Source organism: Xiphophorus maculatus, chromosome 4 (assembly GCF_002775205.1).
Source record: "Xiphophorus maculatus strain JP 163 A chromosome 4, X_maculatus-5.0-male, whole genome shotgun sequence".
Taxonomy (NCBI): domain Eukaryota; kingdom Metazoa; phylum Chordata; class Actinopteri; order Cyprinodontiformes; family Poeciliidae; genus Xiphophorus; species Xiphophorus maculatus.
Window position 1 is genome coordinate 9836949 of NC_036446.1, and position 18603 is coordinate 9855551.

The 18603-nt window shown below is 36.5% G+C and overlaps 1 protein-coding gene across 1 annotated transcript; it reads right to left on the bottom strand.

The window, feature by feature from the left end:
• Window positions 1–5882: 5882 nt before the first annotated feature.
• On the bottom strand, window positions 5883–18155 carry LOC106700015 (synaptotagmin-4-like). The gene is made up of 5 exons (XM_014473331.2): window positions 18030–18155; window positions 13901–14904; window positions 9457–9628; window positions 7707–7873; window positions 5883–7604 (listed from the first exon to the last, which is right to left on the bottom strand). Exons 1-5 carry the CDS (start codon window positions 18046–18048, stop codon window positions 7455–7457), a joined length of 1512 nt encoding a protein of 503 aa, XP_014328817.1. The 5' UTR covers window positions 18049–18155; the 3' UTR covers window positions 5883–7454.
• Between the last annotated feature and the right edge of the window lie 448 nt (window positions 18156–18603).

Here is an 18603-nt window from a genome sequence, read left to right on the forward strand (position 1 = left end):
CTGCAGAGTCAGAGTGTTGTGTAAATATATACAGCAGGCTGTTTGCCTTAATTCAGCAGTTTGGAAACAATATGTTACTCAAACAAGCTGTAGACACAGTATATTTGCTCCAACAAAGAGGAGATAATAAATCTATTGTTGCAATTTGTATTTCCTTTAGGCTAAAAGTTTATTCAAAATATAATAATTGCACTTGGAAAAAGGTTGATTAGGTTATTTTAGGATTAAGAACAAACACAACATTTTGCATATATTTTTAAGGAAAAGCAATACATGGTTTTCATTTATGTCACAAATAAAACTTAAAATTGTGGCATGCATACTTTTATTGTGATACGCTTAAGTAAAATTTGAAGCAACTGATTGTTTTCAGAGGTGACCAAACATATAATTAAAAAGTTGTGATTTATAATAACAGAGCAGATAAAGATGACCACATGGTCAATCTCCTATAAACTGAAACTGTCAGATCTTTTGATGTTTTAATGAATTTCCATCAAACAAATAAATGGGAAAACAGCAGAGAAAAAAGGAGAGAGGAGAAAATAGGTAATTCATACTGCACTTTATAAGAGGAGTCCTAGTTCTGCATTACACTCCCCATTGTTACATTTAATTCATTGTACTTTCTTTGTTTCATCCAATTAATCCTACTTAAAATCTGTTGCGAGGCCTAATTTTTTACAACCAGCTAAAGAGAAACTTGCTGACAAATAATCAACTATTGTTTATTTTCAGGGAGGAGGGGCGTCACAAAGCATTTGGGCTTAAGGCACCCAAATAAACCAGGTTTGCACGACAGTACATTAAAAGGTTTAAAGGCTGATGTTCAACCCAAGCAAAAATGTCTGAGAATATCTGCCCAAATAATATTTTCTAAATACTTTGTAGTCACACTCTGATGTGCCCTTGTATTTCTTCTGTAAATGCCCACAATGTGTTTTTTTCTGTTGAAATGTGGTCTTCAAAGCATTTGATATTCTGTGGGGCGGAAACACCACTAATGGCACCCTTTCACATTGTTCTCAAAATGTCACAAGATTCTTTGAGGTTCGATAATGTGTTTCACGCTGATGGGCTTGTCACAAAACACAACAAAAGCTTTGGGTGAAAGAATCTCATGTGTTTTTGATTATGTGCTGCCTGGTCCATTGTTTACGCTGTGAGCAGAGAAACACACTGAGTCCAGCTGTTGTGGAATATTTCTGCAGCTGTAACTATGCACCATGCCGTCCCACAGGTTGCACAGCAGGGGTCATCCATGACTGATTTGTTGCCTTTTCCATTGTCCTATTCTACATTTAGAAGTAAAAATGTGGAAAGGTTGTAAAATTATATTTTTGAGGGATTTCATTTTTTTTTAAGCTAAACTAAAATGATAGTGACATCAAGTTTTAAGGAATATCCCCAAAGAACTGTCAACATGCTTTCATGTTTGGTATAAAGAAAATGGAAACTGGATGCTAATGAATGCTAAATTTAAAGAAGCTCAATTTATTGATACCTACCATTGGAGGCAGGCGTCAACCCCGCGACCCCCGCAAGGACAAGCAGAAATAGATCATGGATGGATGAATTAAGAGTGAAGTTTAAGCATTTGTCTCCTATTTTGTATGTGCAAATAGTGCTTATTCATAGGCATATGCATAAACCATAAATTTAATGAAAGTCTATTTTTAAAAACAGAGAATGAGTTAGCACGTATTAGGTTGGCTTCATCCGCTCCTTGTTAATGATATGTGGATGTTCCTTAAGGCTCCCTAAAATCCCATGCGAGTAAAAGTGGCAACATGTTTACATTTTTCCTCCACCTGCCAGCCAAGGTCTCGATCAACTTAGTTGCACTCTGTCCACTTTCATCAGGCTGCCATTTGATCTAGCACAGAACTCGAGACCTCTGACCGGGCTGCAGTATCAAGGGCAGCAGCAACCTGAGCCAATAAGAAGGGAGGGTGAAAACTTGCCAGATGATGACAGAGCAACCATTTATCACAGTCACAGAAACATCTGATAATGGGAAGAAGGAAGACTGATTTTGCTTGTGGTTCTCTGAACCTCTTTAAGTCTGCTGTGGTCTACAGATGTGGAGTCTGACTGTGAAGTTAATCACTCACACACACACTCAAACATCTCAACAAGACTTCCCAAAAAAAATGATAGTAAAACCCCCTGCTACTGAAAGGTCTGTGCCTTTCAGTAGCAGGGGGCACAGTGATGCATATGTGCCTATGTCTTTTAAATCAAAAGTGAACAAATGTGAATAATTACTTGCTCACCTGGAAATGCCTATTAGCAGTTTCCTCTGTCTAAAAACTTTTACACAGAGACACATACACTCAGATGTGGCCAATTTTGCTTCAAGCTGATGCAATCTCTATCTTAAAGACAAAGTCATACATCTCAAGTACAGTCATATTCAATAAAATAAAGCGTTATTTAAAAGCTTATTTATTCTGGTAACTCATTTCACTAAGTGAAACACATTCTATGGAGTAATTACATACAGATACAGAGAAATGTGGGCTTAAAAAGTGTATTTGGTACATAAATAAAGGCTACTGTTTTTAAAAGCTACTTTTAATCTGACTAACGAGATTCAGATGCATAATCAGTTTTTTTTAATAGGACCTCTGTTTAGGTCCATAGATGCTATATCTTTGATATCCACTAGATGTCAGCATTCAAATGCATTATGAGCACACAATGATTCAAAGATTAATGTTAGTCTTGAATAAAATATTTGCCCTTTCAGTTTGTAGGATAAACGTAAATATTTATGGAAACAATTGAGAAAGTATTTATGTGCATACAGAGTGGATAAGTGTTAGTAACATTTCCATTATGGTATTATAGCAAAAACAGTGATGATTGAAATAAATACATTGATTGAAATATACTTTTTTAAAAATAAATGAACAGAAATGGTCCAACCATAATGGAACTGTAATAAAACAAGCAGCTCTCACAGACAATAAATAAGCATTATGGGCGACAGCCTCTTAACATGTATATTTTATCTGATCCTCCTTTTGGAGAACTTCTGAGGATTCCTCTATAAAGTCAGCAAGAATTTTAACCCAATGATACAAAATTGTATTTCAAACGATCAGTTTTTGCTTCTAAATCCTCTGCTTTTCTCACCATTTTCTCAACTAAAAAACCTGTATCAATGTTGTTGCTGCTTCAGAGCAAATTGTTGATAGACCACAGTGTGTCTGAATTAGAGATGAAATTAAACTGATATGCTCACTTTTAATTATTTTTGTTTCACTAGACAGAACTGGCTGCATCTTTATGAGAGGCAAAAACTATTGCTTTCCAAAGGTTTCTCTGATGGAGCTTCAGAGATCAGGTGGGAGAAAATGATGACATGAAAACTTAATGGGGAAGCTTGGAAACTGCAGCTCAGAGGAGGAGCTGCACCATCAAAGGCCTGTTAGGTCCACCCAGGGGTTTTGTACAGTTTAATGGCATCAGATAAGAATTTCTCAAACATGCATGAAAGAATCAAGGCAACACTACAGGTGTGTTTTTGATGAGGGGACAACATTATAGCGTAATGTAAAGCTCATAAAGGTATGTTTTTCATAATACTGCTCCATTAAAGGAAGATGGATGCAGTTAAACTCGAGGGAGTAAAGAAAACAGTTGGAGAGTTTAAAAAACTGAAACATATCCACAATGTTTGATTTTATTCATTTTCAAGTGCTGTTTTTTTTTTTTTATCTTTTACAACATTTCTAAAATGCCTGCAATTCTCATTTTCATTTTTGGTATTTGGGTTAATTTCTGACGAAAATCTTACGACCCTGTGCTAACATATTTGTGACCCTAAATTGGGTCCTGGCCCCTAACTTTGAGAACAACTGGTTTAGATCAAGGAGAGCTGTAAACAAATAGATTCTACAGTTGTCAGATGATTATTTTTGTTGGACTATCGCATAAAACCTAAGAAAAATGTATAAGTTTTGGGTTTAATGTGACAAAATGTAAATAAAATCAAAAGGCCAAAATTTAGTTTAGTTTGGACAAACTTCCAGACACATTTTTATGTCTTGTCTTTTTCTCATGGCAGTGAAACAAAAACACACAAAAAAATACTTAAGACTGTTGGGAGAAGTCTGACATGCAATTTTGCGCATTACAAAGAGAACAACATGTTCCCTCCTCTCTTGAATAGAAAGACCTTGCTGTCTCTTCAGATGAAAGCAGGTATCCACTGATAGTCAGAAAATGTCAGGCTATCTAAATAAAAAATTTAACGAAGGAGTGAGTCACTTGTATGCCCTGCAGTATAGAGTAGAAGATGTTATTAAAGCTGTGAAAATGCAGATTTGCAAACAATGAATGTTCAAAAATAGTGATAGTTTTCCCATCCTTGGCACAATCTTCCACCAAATTATGAATTTTTTCCTACCATGTTGTGCATTTTGAATTAATGAGTAAATACTTGGAGTTCAGTTAGATGGTAAACAAGTTGTGGATCAATACAGCTGATGTGGACGACGTAGTGGCCTGAGATACAGACTGCTCTTGTGATTTGAACCTGACATAGCTGGATGTTGGATTTTGTTCATTTTCTTGAGTCCAACAGAGTAAATGTAGCCTTCAGGCTTTTTTCTAAATTCCCTATTGGTTTTTTTTTATCTCAAGGCAGAACTTCTGAGGGACAGAATAACTTTTTCATTTTGGATTTATGATATGTGTGGCTTTCATTTAGGCACACAAAACAACTGCTAAGGGATGTGCAACGTGACATTTTTAATAAGAAAACTTTCTTGTTCTTTCTTTGATGTTTTCAGTGAGAAACTTTAAAGTTCATCCTCAGAGAAAATGATGGAGTGATCTGAAATGATTGTAGCAGCAGCACCACTGCAGGGCCACACAGACAAAAGACTGCAGAGGCATTAGCAACATCTCATTTAGTTTGTCTCCCACAGGAGAGTGGGAACATCTGAGGAGTCAAAAATAGGGAGGAATGCTAGTATCAAATGCTTTACAGCCTCATGCCAAGACCACAGCAATTTTGTGTAATGATCCATGGATAGGGAGGTTCTCATTAGCAAGAACATGTTTAATATAACTAAGTATGGTTTCGTCAGTTATTAAATTAAATTGCACCACTCATGGAGTAGCTCTTTTAAGTAAGTTCTGATTGTTTACTTTTGTACACTTGATCTCTTAGTTTCTTTTGGTTGAAGCATTGAATGTTTGGACAATGTTTCCTCTGGTTGTGGATGTAAAATGTGTACCCGTGGCAATAATGCATTGTTTATACAACAAAGAACAGCTGATGAGCATCCCAAAGGCAAATGAGATGGATTAGCAGTGTTTGCCAATAACTTACAGTGTCATCCAGAACATGTTACTGTGGAATTTTATCTCAGCTGACCAAATATTGAGTTGATAGCAGTCACGAGACTGTCATATTCTTCAGTCAGAGGCTTATCAGATTTGTTGCAATACTGACTGCTACCCAAGATCCTTTCTCCTCATAGCATCACCATAAACACCTAAGTTTTAAATCTACTTGGATGATATGAGTTATGACAACATTTAATTTCCCTTTGGGATAAATGAAGTAACTTAATTGGATATGGAGATTTGAAGACACAGATACAAGGATGTAATGTAACAGGACATGTACATCATGGATGTGCAGCACACAAATCTGCAGCAACTGTATGATACTGTCATGTAAATATAAACTTTCTAAGACATGTTTCTGACTCCTTGTTAAATCTCTGGCAGAAATAATGAAGGCAATTCTGAAGGCAGTAAAGGGTCCAACCGAGTATTAGCGAGGTGTACCTAATAAAGTGGACAATGAGTTTACATGAAATGACAATAAATTAGTGACTTGTTACTTTTGCTTTCTTGTAAATTATATTTATTTAATTTCAACTTGTCAAAATACAAAATTAAACACCACCATACCAGCCTAGATAATAACAGGATGTTTGAGCACTTCTTGACATGCAGAAAGTATATTTAGAGAAAATGTTCACTGCTTTCAAGTTGACCTCTTTAGCAATAATCTGTTACATAGTGTAAATCCAAGTTATTTCCTAAGTTTTTCAACAGCTGTCATTTGGTCACAAACTTTGAGATAAAGGATTTCATTAAAAAGAACCGAGCATCATCTCTATTCCAATGCATCTCCAAATGGATAGAGGTGGTTCTGCTGACACCTGTTGGCCCACTGCAGTACTGACATATAAAAATATGTCCTTCCTTAAGATTTTTTAAAAAATCTTTGCAATAAGCAATCTGGGACCAACTTGTGTTTTCTGTTTGAGGGAATTTACTATTTTATGTTTGTTGTAATTTTTTTTTTTTTGCTGTTCATATTTAAGAAACAAATCCAATCAATGATAGACATTTTGGCTTTCAGTGAGCCTTTCTTCAATGTAAAATATTTAACCTGTAGATACTTGCAGAGTAGAGATCTCTATGTGATGTGTAATAATCTATCTTTAATTATTCCCATTATCAAAACCTTTTAGGACCCTAACAGTATGAGGTTTCTTTCAATCCCATTAAAAAAATAATCAAAATGTGGATGATCCCTCCAGATTATGGAGAATAAAAGTTTCCTAAATGCACACATCTTCTGAGATGACATACTGGTAGTTCGTTATTCCTTCTCATATGCAGTGTCCTCTGACAGATTAAAATCATTGTGCAGAATAGTAGTCTGCACAGAAATCCTCCTGACCAGCATGTTGCTGATAAGCTGTGCAATGAAAATCCTAACATTTGTTCTCATGTAATAAGGTTTTCCAAATTTGCCACAATGTAACCAAGTTTGAATGGTTATTGATGTCCTGGGGATCTTAGAGCTGCTCTACTTTATTATGAAGTGGACCTATTCAAGTGTTACTGCAAGCAACATTTATCTTTAAGATTAAAAGAATTGTCTGCAACTTGGCAGTTCTAACTTTGTGTGCTAAGAAATCCAAATAAAGTGGAATTTTATTTATTTATTTATTTATTTATTTTCCCCAGATAAAGAATAAAATGATGAAGAATTTGCAGGCATCCCAACCATATCAATGAAATTTGAACAGCTCTGTACAGAATAATAGATATACGAGTGTGAAAGAGGGGCATTAGTACAGTTACAGGTGAAAGAAAGAAATCACACACTGTCAAAGATATAAAATACACACATGCATGTTAGCCTTTTTATCCAGCAAGCTTTGAAATCTGTAGATTCTTGGCACAAAATAAATAGTTCTACAACATTAGTATAAGTTTCACAGTACATCCAAGTTGTTACAATGCTACAGTATTAATCACAGTGAAGTAAAGTGATGGGGTGAGATGACTGCTATATTAGACAAAGTTGTTACACATCATTCCTACCACCCAAGTGTGATCAGTGTTTCAGCTTCTATAGTCCCATAGATAAATGTGATCCTACTCCATCTACATTTTACATAAAGTTAGTCCTACACTGCATCTGACTGGATGGCGTGCCAGCGGGTGGTTTCCGTTTGTCCTGGACCGCAGATTTCCCTCCAGTGCTCCTGTCCTACATCTGAAGCATTGCCGCCAATCAGTACGCGCCCCAGAATACTGTTCTTAGTGTAGAGACGACCCTGTAACAATGAATCCAGATTCAGTTACTGGATGGAGTGTCACAGCTTTCATCGATAAAGTGTAATTTTAAAGCACACGTTTCATTTGTCTAAAATTCAAACCTGCATCACGATGAATTCGAGAGCCAGTGGCAGCTGGGTGATGTCACCAGGTGGAAGGTCAAACAGGAAGGGAGCATTCCAGATGGGGTTTGGTCCACTGGCCACTTTGGTCTCCTTTGTGTCAATTATTTTACCATCCTGATGTAAGTTGATGACAACATAGTGATCTGTTAAAAAAAAGGCAATTTTTTTGCTTGCTAGTGACACACACCTCTTTAATTTGACCTTTAAGTTAAATATTTTATTTTCACCTGCCAGTTTGAGGTGACTAGCTGGATTATATGATCTAGCTAAAAGCTAGTTCCTCCAAATGGAACTCAAAATTGAGTATATCTCCTCCTCTGTGCACTTATCACAAAAAATTACTTCTGATTGGGTCACCATTTCCATGTGACGACTGAGAAAACATTTTATCTTTTATTCAGTTGCATATGGAAGTGCCTGGTACAAAGTTTGTTAGTGTTTCAACAGTCTCTAATGGGTCTTAAATTATTTTTACTTGAATTATTTTATGTGCTTATAGTTTCAGATATACTTTTCCTGAGTTGATTTAAGAAAATTGTTAGTTTTTTGTGAGCCTTGCATTGCTTATATACTATAAAACAAAAGAGTGCATCTTATCGGGTAGACAAACTGTTTTAATATTGTTTTCAATGTAAATAGATAAATTAGATTGCATTGTTTCTATCTATAGTTTTCTTCTACAGTAATCAAATGCAATTATTTATCTTATTATTTGCAGCGAATGTTTATTTACAGAAATCTTCCGTTGCTACACTCGCATAATCTAAACAAACTTGTTTATTTCCTCGTAGCTCCCGCTTTTGCATATCTCCAACATCACCTGGAATATATAATCACTGTTGATAATCCATTTAAGAAGCCTAATTAAATTCACTATAATAGAAAAACACCATGTCTCTAGTCCATATGTTTTGAAACCTTTTTTCTTTGTACAGATTTTCCTGCTTCCTCCAATCCTAACCAGCAGAAAATCAGATGCAGCAAGATATGGTATAGACAGGAGGGGAAATGACTTCTGGGCTGATCAGTTTCTGATGTAATTATGCCATACGCCTAACAAGAAACTGGTCTGCCTATCTGCAGCTGGACTAAGCAGGAGACCAACACACATTCTGACAAATTTTATTGTTAATATTAGCCTTACCAATTAAGGGAATGAACCCAACTTTAAACTTATAGCGGACTAAAGGGATGCAGGCAGATTTAGCTCTAAAGTGAATGTTCCTTGTGACTGGAATTAATGTCAGTAACTTGAAACTGACAAAGAAACATTAGTGGGAGAAAAGATTATGTTGAAGCCTTCCAACCTCACAAATTTGAAGCTCATTATCAAAGTTAAATCACTAAAATACCATTTTTCAAATTTATACTGCATTGTTTTATCTTTTGAAAGACCTATGTCACATTTTCTATGAGAAACAAACTTTTTGGGTGAATGAAAATAATTTTAAATCCAGATTTGTCAAGAGCATGCATAATTATGAGCTTGTTGTTATCAAGCTAAAAGGTCTATCGATTATGTTTTCAATGGACTTTGTGGAAGCTGTTAGATATTATACAAAAAGGTCAGATCTGGTATGTTCATTAAACTAAACAAGTCAAAATTTGTTTTATTTTACTTCTCTCATTAACCTTCCTTACAAAGTAACTAAGCATTTGGATATTTACACAGTTAAAGTGTCCCGACACATGCATTTTCTTGTTTAGATGTGAATTGGATCTTCACCTGGAGTTCCTGGGATTCGTGTCAGTTTGACCAAATTTTCAGCCTTTCGAACCATCACTTTGATTCGCTGAGCCAGGGTCTGGTACTGCAGCAAGATGAACAGTTGGCCCAAAGTCCGTGGCACGCAGATTGAGCTCTTCCTGCATCCCAGAGTCTCCTGAGAACTGAAACTCTGAGGACAAGTAATAGGGAAGATCTACAGGTTAAAAGAACAAAAATGTCATGACTCTCGTGGGAGGAAGTAATTTTTTTTTTCTCTACAAATGTGCACTTTATATTCTTTTGACAACAGAAAATATATAAATGATAAGTAATATCTGATTCAAGTCATAAATAATAAAATCTTCCCATTCTAAGCATAGCTACATGAAATTGTGAGCCACTTAAAGCTAATAGCCATCATTTTTTCATTTTTCTTGTTTTCATTTGACTATCCATCAAAAATAATAGATGTTTATGTTCTTAGTCACTTTAGATAAAATCAACAACTGATGTGTACTTCTCACTATAATTTCCATCTGATTTTATGTCAACTCTGATCAGCTTGAACTGTGAAAAGTCCAGTGAGTCACTTTCTGCTGTCAGATGAATGAGCTTATGCTCAACAGGAACTGCTTGTCTGCTTGGAGATTTTATTCAACAAGTGTTTTTCAGCTCACTGCCGCTGTCACTATCATTTCACCTCAGATAATGTCACTCAAATGAACAACAACTTTTTAAGCAACAGTTTTAACTCAGCACAGGCATGCTTACTTTTCACTGTGAATGTAAATCGGAGAGTTATGGCAGTGCCTCATAACAACTCCAACTTGCCTCCCTGCATCAGCCTGGTTTTATTGAAAGCGGGGTGGGGATCGGTCATAAAATAAAAATTTAAAGATAAGGAGTAGTGGTCCCTCTGAACTGACTGAAACCGGTTTCTCCAAGAACAGAATGGTCCACCACACCCAGTTTCAGCTTAGAGCAGAGAGACTGTGACGGGGTTCTATTATGATTTAGTCAAACATAATGACTGGTCCAAGTCGGAGATTGTTTTAGAGGAATTTATTAAGAAAGATGGCAAAGATGGTAGGTACAGACCACACACGAAGGACATCCAGAGCAGGTTAGAAATCGAATAATCATCAGTACCTTCACTGCAACAGTCCATCACCTCCAGCGTGACTTCTTCAGGAGTCTAACCACAGACTGCCCTCCTGTGGAGCAGAGCCCTGCTTTTAAAGCCACAGGCTCCGCCCACAGACAATCCAAACAAGCAAAAATACTAAGTAATTACTTGTAACTCAAATCAACTCTTAAAGTATACAAGATAATAATAATAATAATAATAATAATAATAATAATAATAATAATAATAATAATAATAATAATAATAATAATAATAATAATAATAATAATAATAATAATAAGAGAAAAATAAATAAATAAAATAAACTTGTAAACAAAATACAATACTCGGTTTAATAGACAACACCCAGTGCGCTCTGATGACATCACCACCTCAGGTGACTCCCTCCCGGCACGCCACAATCCGGAAACACCCTACTTGAAAACAGAACCGGGAAAACGTTTAATGCTGAAAACAGGTTAGAATGAATGTTTAACTGAAGCAGGAACACCGCGTGTGCACCCACGATGAACCGCCCCAGTTTAAGCTGCAACAAAAGTAAGTTAGTGATTGTGTACGTGTTTGTCGGCGGGTGTGCGCGCATATCTGACACGGACTCTAAGTCCCAGCTCGTGACGGCTCCTCCGTCACAGAGACTAACAACTTATTCATGAGATAACTATTTGGAAAACTCTGACATACATGTTACAGCATTTACATAGCTGTCACTGAAATAGTGGAGCAGTGACCCAAAAATAAATGCAGGCAATAGTATGCAAACATTTTACTCCTGAAGATCCATTATAGCACATGGGATGCTTGAAAATGAATTTGACTGCATATCCTACTTTCAGATAAATAAACAGTTATCTGCATTCTTGGAGGCAGTCAGAGCATTGAAATTTAATTTCCAGAGTGTAAGATAAATATGGAAAATATAAATAAAATGCAAAGTTTCAAAAGTCACTTTTGCATTCATATTATGCAACGCATTGTGATGATGTATCGTCTAAAATTCCAATAATCTATTAGCTGTGTTGAAAGCTACCTGTGGTTTTACTAAAAGTGTGACTATATGTGGACAGTACATCTGCCTGTATGAAAGCAGGTGGGGTTTTTTTAGATAAATAACTGATTGTTTAATTTGCTAAAAATGCTAATTGTTTTCTCTGCTGACTGAGATAAACATGACATTTGCTGTGGGTATTTTGGACACTCACATTAAAAACTGAGAGTATGCAAACAATCACAGGAAATTAACAATCATTGATTAGCCTCTCAAAATGCCTATAATCTCAAAACCTTTTATTCCAACAAAATGTCAAAACAAGAAATGGTAGATGAATTATTGCCAGTAACCTCACTGGTTACATTACAATGATTACAAAAGTGATGTATTAGTTCATATTCAGAATGGGCAGACATCAAAGCTGGAGCCACAGAGCCTTGACCAAATTACACATCACTCTTTCTCTATTTTCCAGGAGGCAGAATAACAGTGCTTTTTCTATAGCCAGTCCACATCCACCTGTTTACATTCAGCAGCTGCTCTTACTGAGACTGTGGAAGATGATGCTGTGGAATGGAATCAATAATCTATAACTGGCCATTATATAAAGAGGAAGGGGACAGGAAATGGGTTTTCCCAACAAGAACAGTGGCGCTCGTGAGTGAATACAGTCCATTGAAGCCTCAGGTTCACCCCCCACCAAAAGGCTGTTATTAATGCCTTTTGGCAGCGTTGCAGCTGAGTCACAGAGAGCACTGCGTGGGCGCTCATCCAATTTGTTTCACTCGGCCTGTTTGTTCTGCAGTCACTATCAACAAAATCCCCATGACTAACATCTATGGAAAACTGGCTAATGGCATAGCTGATTAGATGTTGGATGTGACCATAGATTAAATATGTTATTTAACAGGGTGCGAGAAAACTTTCCCTATCCATTAAAGCAGCTGAGAAGACTTTGCAAAGACCTTGGGAAGACTTTTTTTTTTCTCAGTGAATCCATGATGCATTCACTGGAACACAAAGTAAACAAAAGCGAGAATCAAACAAAAAACACAGCAGCTCACAAACATTTTTCATACATCTGTTAAAATTATAGCTTTTTATTGTATAAAAAAAATGGCCATGATAAATCATTTTATAAATCATTTTGTTAGATTATTTCCAATAATGTGATATTTATATTGTGCAATTTAGTTGAAAAGAAATATGTTAAAAGGAAAAAACGAGAGCTTTTTTAAACTGTATCTAATTTCGTTTCAGCATTCAGTCTATTTTTGTGAGGGCATCAGCATCTTTTTGTTGAATTGTCAGAAAATGAACTGGAATGTCCTCCAAAGTTGTTTTTCCCACTGGGAAAGTGGGAGCAACTCTGACTACCCCAGTTACGACTTGTAAGGGGGATTTTGTGTTTCAGTATGGCCACTCCATGCATCAACAGTAGTAAGATGTAGTAAAAACGTGTTTATGTTTCAAAACACACATGCAACTACATGCAACTGCAACTATAAACTGAACAAATTAAAAGTGGTGTTTGTTTAAGGAAAATAAAACTTAAAATTTTGTTTGTTGAAATTCCGATTTCTGAAGAAAGCTGTTGCTTCAGATCTGACATCAAACCCAGCTCCATGTTCCCACTTCCCAAGTAACTTGAATGTAGCATATTTTTCTTTCACTTCTCAATAATAAACAAGTCCAATCAGAAAAAAACAGTAAAATATATTGATGTTTGCAATCATACAGTTCAGGAGATATGAAAACAGTATCTGCTCTGTGTAACAGAATCAATATATAAGCAAAGTACTTTTTAATTTTTTTCACTTTTGCAAGAGAAAACAACTTTTTGTAACAGTATAGTACTCAGAAACTTTACAGCAAAAACACAAAATCTTAGTATTTTTTGTGTAGTTTCTAGTGCAAACATCTTAAAACACTTAAAATAAGACAATATTAACTTATAAGTAACTTTTCAAAAAGAAATAGGAGCTTGTTTAGACAATAATTCCTCAATATTGATGAAAAAGTACTGAAATAATCTGCCTGTGGAATATGACATCTTTCCCATATTATAAGTGAAATAATCTGCCAGTGGAACAAGTGCAGTTATTTTCATCCATATTAAGAAATTACTGACTTAAAACAAGCTAATTTCTTGCTGAAAAGTTACTTGAAAGTTAGTTTTGTCTTATGTCCAGTGTAGTAAGATTCCACCAGAAATTAGACAAAAAATACTCAGATTTTGTGTTTTTACAGTATGTAGGAAACTTGTAATTTTGGTATCTGTCTCTAACACAAATTTAAGAGTTTTTTAAAGCTATTTTTCTATGTACCTTTTTCAGCTTGATTTTGCTTGGGATAAGCTGCTTGGTGTAGGTAGTCTTGGAGTCAGGCTCCCACTCAATCTCCTCACAGGGTAACTCCACTTCCCCCAGAGTGGCCTCTCTCAGCCCAGAGAAGTCCCTGCTGTAGACAGCCAGCCTCAGGGTACAGGTGCAGAGCTCCTCCACAGAGCCCACCTGCAGCACAAAGCTCTGGCTGACGAGGTCTGGGCAAAGGCTGCGCCGGCGTGGGGCTGTCTGCTGGAGCGAGGGGTGAAGTGGAGGGAGGCTGGCGCGAACAAATACCCCACTGCGTCTTCTAGTGTCCCCAGAAAGCCCCAGGATGTTGACCACCAAGGTGCCAGAGCTAGAGCTAAAGAGCATGGAGAAGTGCAGAAGAGGAGCTGGTTTGGAAGAGGCAGAGTTGGAGTTGGAGCCATACTGAGGGTGACATAGCTCCCCCTGCTGGCTGTTAATGCTGGGAGCACCTGCTGTAAGCCGACTGCTCTCACTGAGAGCAAAACTTTCTCCACTAACAGTTCTGCGTCTGCCTATCACCCGGCAGGATTTGGATACAAAGCTGAGCTTGGTGAGGGAGGGCAAGGAAGCCCTGCCATGACTAGCAGCTTTACTGGGAGAGCAGGGCAGAGCAGAAGTACTAAGGCGCCGCATTGGGAAAGTAGCTCTGGAAGACTGCGCCAGCTCAGCTGCTCTAGAAGGGTTGTTGTTGAATGGGAGAGTGTTGAGATCATCTTCAGATGGAGAAGAGCTACTTTTAGAAGAAGGGCACTCCAACACATTACCATCCAGCTCTTCATACTGCTGTTTGACAGGCTGAGTACACGGAGAGTGACTTAATGTCACAGTCACACTCTCAGTGGGTTGAAGGGACAGAACAGCTGCTTCTTTGTCTTCAGAGGAAAGGCTTTTCTGTTTGCGACAGCAAAGGATGCAGCCAAGAACCAGACAGTAGCAGAACACAGCCAGACCCACAGCCAGCACAACTTGCAGGTGGACTAGAAAACAAAAAGTCACAAATAGGCATGATAAAGTAGGCTAAATAGTTATTTGGTTTAACAAGTTAAAAGTATTACAGCATTATTTGGCACCAATTAATAAATAAACATAATACTTATACTAGAAAAATTGCTGTTCCTAGCGAAACAGACGTGAGACTGCAAATCTGCAGAATGCTTGCTGAAGAATATGCAGAACAATGCATAAGAGATAGGGAAAAAGTAGAAGGAAGCTACATTTTGATATGATTGGTTGCACAATTGGTTAAAGTTGGCAGAAGTAGTTAAATGCGGTATGACGTATGAATATTGAATAATAATAAGAAGAAAGAGGAACATTAACTAATGCAGTAATGCATTCTCACTTATAAAGAGAAAAAATAACTTAAAAAGTGAGAATGCATTCATGCACTCTCACTGATATTGTGTCCTTATTTATGTCACAGAAAATCCAGTCATGCTAAAACGCTAACTGTTGTTTGTACAATTAAGGCTGCAGGAAAGGAAACACAAGCATTAGGATTATCATAGACTGACAAATGAAATCGTCTCCAGAGTTTGACTACAAATGAAGATGAATTCATGTGTGATGAATTGCAAGAGGATCCTGCTGAAAACCATTATCTTGTTTCATCTGCAATCTGTGTGCTTGATGAAATCAAAGAGGAAATGTTGAAATAATTAAAATGATATAGTTGGCCACTCTAGCAAGACATCTGCGCTTGTTTTTTGTTTTGATTTATTGATTTTTTGTAGAGTTTCAGTTTACATTTTCAAAATCATGGTTGAGTCATCCATGAGGTGCCAAAATAAAAAAAAACGTCTAAAAACTAAGAAGAAAGACCAATATAGCATTGATGTGTTTTGCATCACAATCCCTGACTTTATTTTCTGCATTTTCACAGTCATCTCTATTAGCATGTAATTGTAAATTGCTTTTTTAGACTTAAAAGAGATTGGAGCCACATAAGCTGCTGCGGTTATTTAATGTCACACAGTGGGGCTGTATTAAGATGACTCATCCTCCATAATTGGATTTTTGTGAAAATCACATCAGCAAGCATGCTGAGATCAACAAATACTAAAATGTTTTCTCTGTCAATAGTAAAGTTAAGATACATCTCCATGAGGACAAAAAGATTAACTATAAGCTGCTGTAACCTGAGGTGTGTTCCTCCTATAAAAAGATCATCGCATTAGACTGTAAAAGCTCTTGAAAATGAAACCAATCAACATCCATAGAGATGAGATCACTATTCATCAAGAGAGCGTTAAATCTCCCAGTACAGACCCAGCAGCCCCATCAGAGAGAGTAACTGGAAGCTCCTCTCCATTAAGAGATGAATCCACTGAGAAGCAATGAATCACACTAATAAAACATAGTTTGAATCTAAATTAGCTGTTAGAATGATAATAAAATAATACAATTGGTGTACAAATTTGAAATCGTTTCATTTAGGAAGACTTGAAACATACCCTTGAGAAACTAAACTATCTAAAGCTTCATGTGAATTTAAGCATGTTAATGTTACTTTAAAAAATAATTAAACTGATTTTACATTTAGCTTATATTTAAAAAGCAACTGGAATATTCAGTATCTCAGTTTGTTTTGCTGTTTTTATCATAAATGATTAAGTAACTGGATAAAATTAATCCTGAAAAAAATACTTCTGAAGGCTCCTAGTTTCTAGTGGTGCATCTAGAGTGCTCATAGTACATTTTAGTACAAATACAAGTACACCTGTTTGTTTGGTTTTTGGTGTTTTGCTTCACATGTTTTTCTTCAGTGATAAGCAGAAAAACATATAGTCAAAACACAAAGGTTTCTAGATTATCTGACAACAAAAAATATGTAGGAGTTTATGAAGCGCACCAGGATTTTCCTCCTCCCATGACTTGTAAACCTGATATATCTGCATACACAGCCAGGAATTTCCATAAAGTAGAAAGGCTTATGATGTCTCCAGTTTAACCAGTTAACAACAAATACCATGCTTTCATTTGAATGATCATAAAAGGTATAAAATTAAGACTGAATTACAGGTATGTGACAAATGCAATATTTAAAAGGCAGCATCCCATTCAGCTGTGCACAAGTGATAAAATTGAATCCTCCAATATTTTTGTGCACTTTATAGAGTATTTTATATGTTCTACATTAGATTTACATGGCATGGTAAGAGTATGACTCTAGTTGATGTGACAACAGCGCAATTTGGTACTCATGAAAACAAATTAAGAATTTTCAAAAAGGAAAACGGGTAAAGGATTTGAGGGTTAACATCTATATCACCATTTGTTCAGCCTCGACATCCACATCAAAATCCATGGCTTCTTGCGAATTCTGAGTCATATTCTGCCTCAGGCGTAAAAGACTGAACTCCTCTCTGATCATTGTTCTGCTCTCAGGATCATTCCTCAAGGAAAAGCTGTATCAGGATGAGAATAAGTCAGAACTCATGCCTGACTCTATTATGGATGGCTCATCCAGCATGAGAGTCCGAAAAGATCCCCCTGAAAGTTTTTGAGACAATTCTAGTTGTTTATTACAATTCTGGGAGTTTAGCATCAATCTTTGCAAATACCTTTGACATGAGGTGGCTCAGTTGCTCACTACTGTTGTACTGCTTTATAAATTATAATAAAAACCATCATAGTTTTGTTCAGTTCTGTTGTGGAAATGGTTGCTTATTTGTTGTAATTGTACAGGTTTTGCAAATAAAAAGCATCGCTGTTCCTGTACATTCTTGTACAACCACAGAGAATTATTTCTTAAGCAGTTTCAACCATACAAACACAATTTTCTACTGGACACAGAGTCAGTATTACTGACAAGGTTTGTGCACAAAGAATTTGATTTCACACACTCAGAATACAGATATAGAGTTTGCAATACAAATGAATTTTGTAGTAAAAACAAGTACTTGTTTTTAATATTTTAAAGAAATGCTGAAGCTAATATTAACTCTCCTGCAAAATGTATTTTTTGTCAATTTTGTGCTTTAAATCTCATTTTCACACTCAAGAACTTGGAAACGAGCCTGATAAGATATTTGGAATAGTTTCCTTTTTATGCTTTAGAATCCGACACGTGATAAAGTCTTACATGGAAAACATATCCTACCTCCCAGAGAATACGACATCTTCAGCGTCTGAGGAGAGCTGGGTCAGAGTGAGCGGACCATCCCGAGTGCGCAGCGATCTGACAACCATCCAGCAGCTGCTTCATCTTCCGAGGGAACCTGCGTCGGAAGGACGCGAAGAAGCCCCACCTTCTTTCATTTTAATATCACAACTCTTCTACGAAAGAGGGAAGATTCCCCCTGTGTCTGCAGCCAGAGAGGCGCGGATCCGATTATTTTCACGGCGCTTCTGATCGCTTCCTCGGTAAAACGACTCATGTCAATGTTCAATTTAATTGACATCTGATGTTAAAAACAGCAACAACAACAACACTCTATGATGAATAAATATGGTCTTGTGTGGTGTTCTGCATTTATTTTCTTTTTATCTGCATTTATGTTAAATAAAATATTTATCCTGAGATGTATGAGAATAGTTCTTCTCTTTTCTCCTTTTCAAAGGAGAAAAAAATACTTGTAAAACTATGGGATAGAGAATAACCAATCATCTTGAAATTTAGGTCCCACGATCATACCATCACACACAAATATTCTTCCTCTTTATCCTCAAAATTA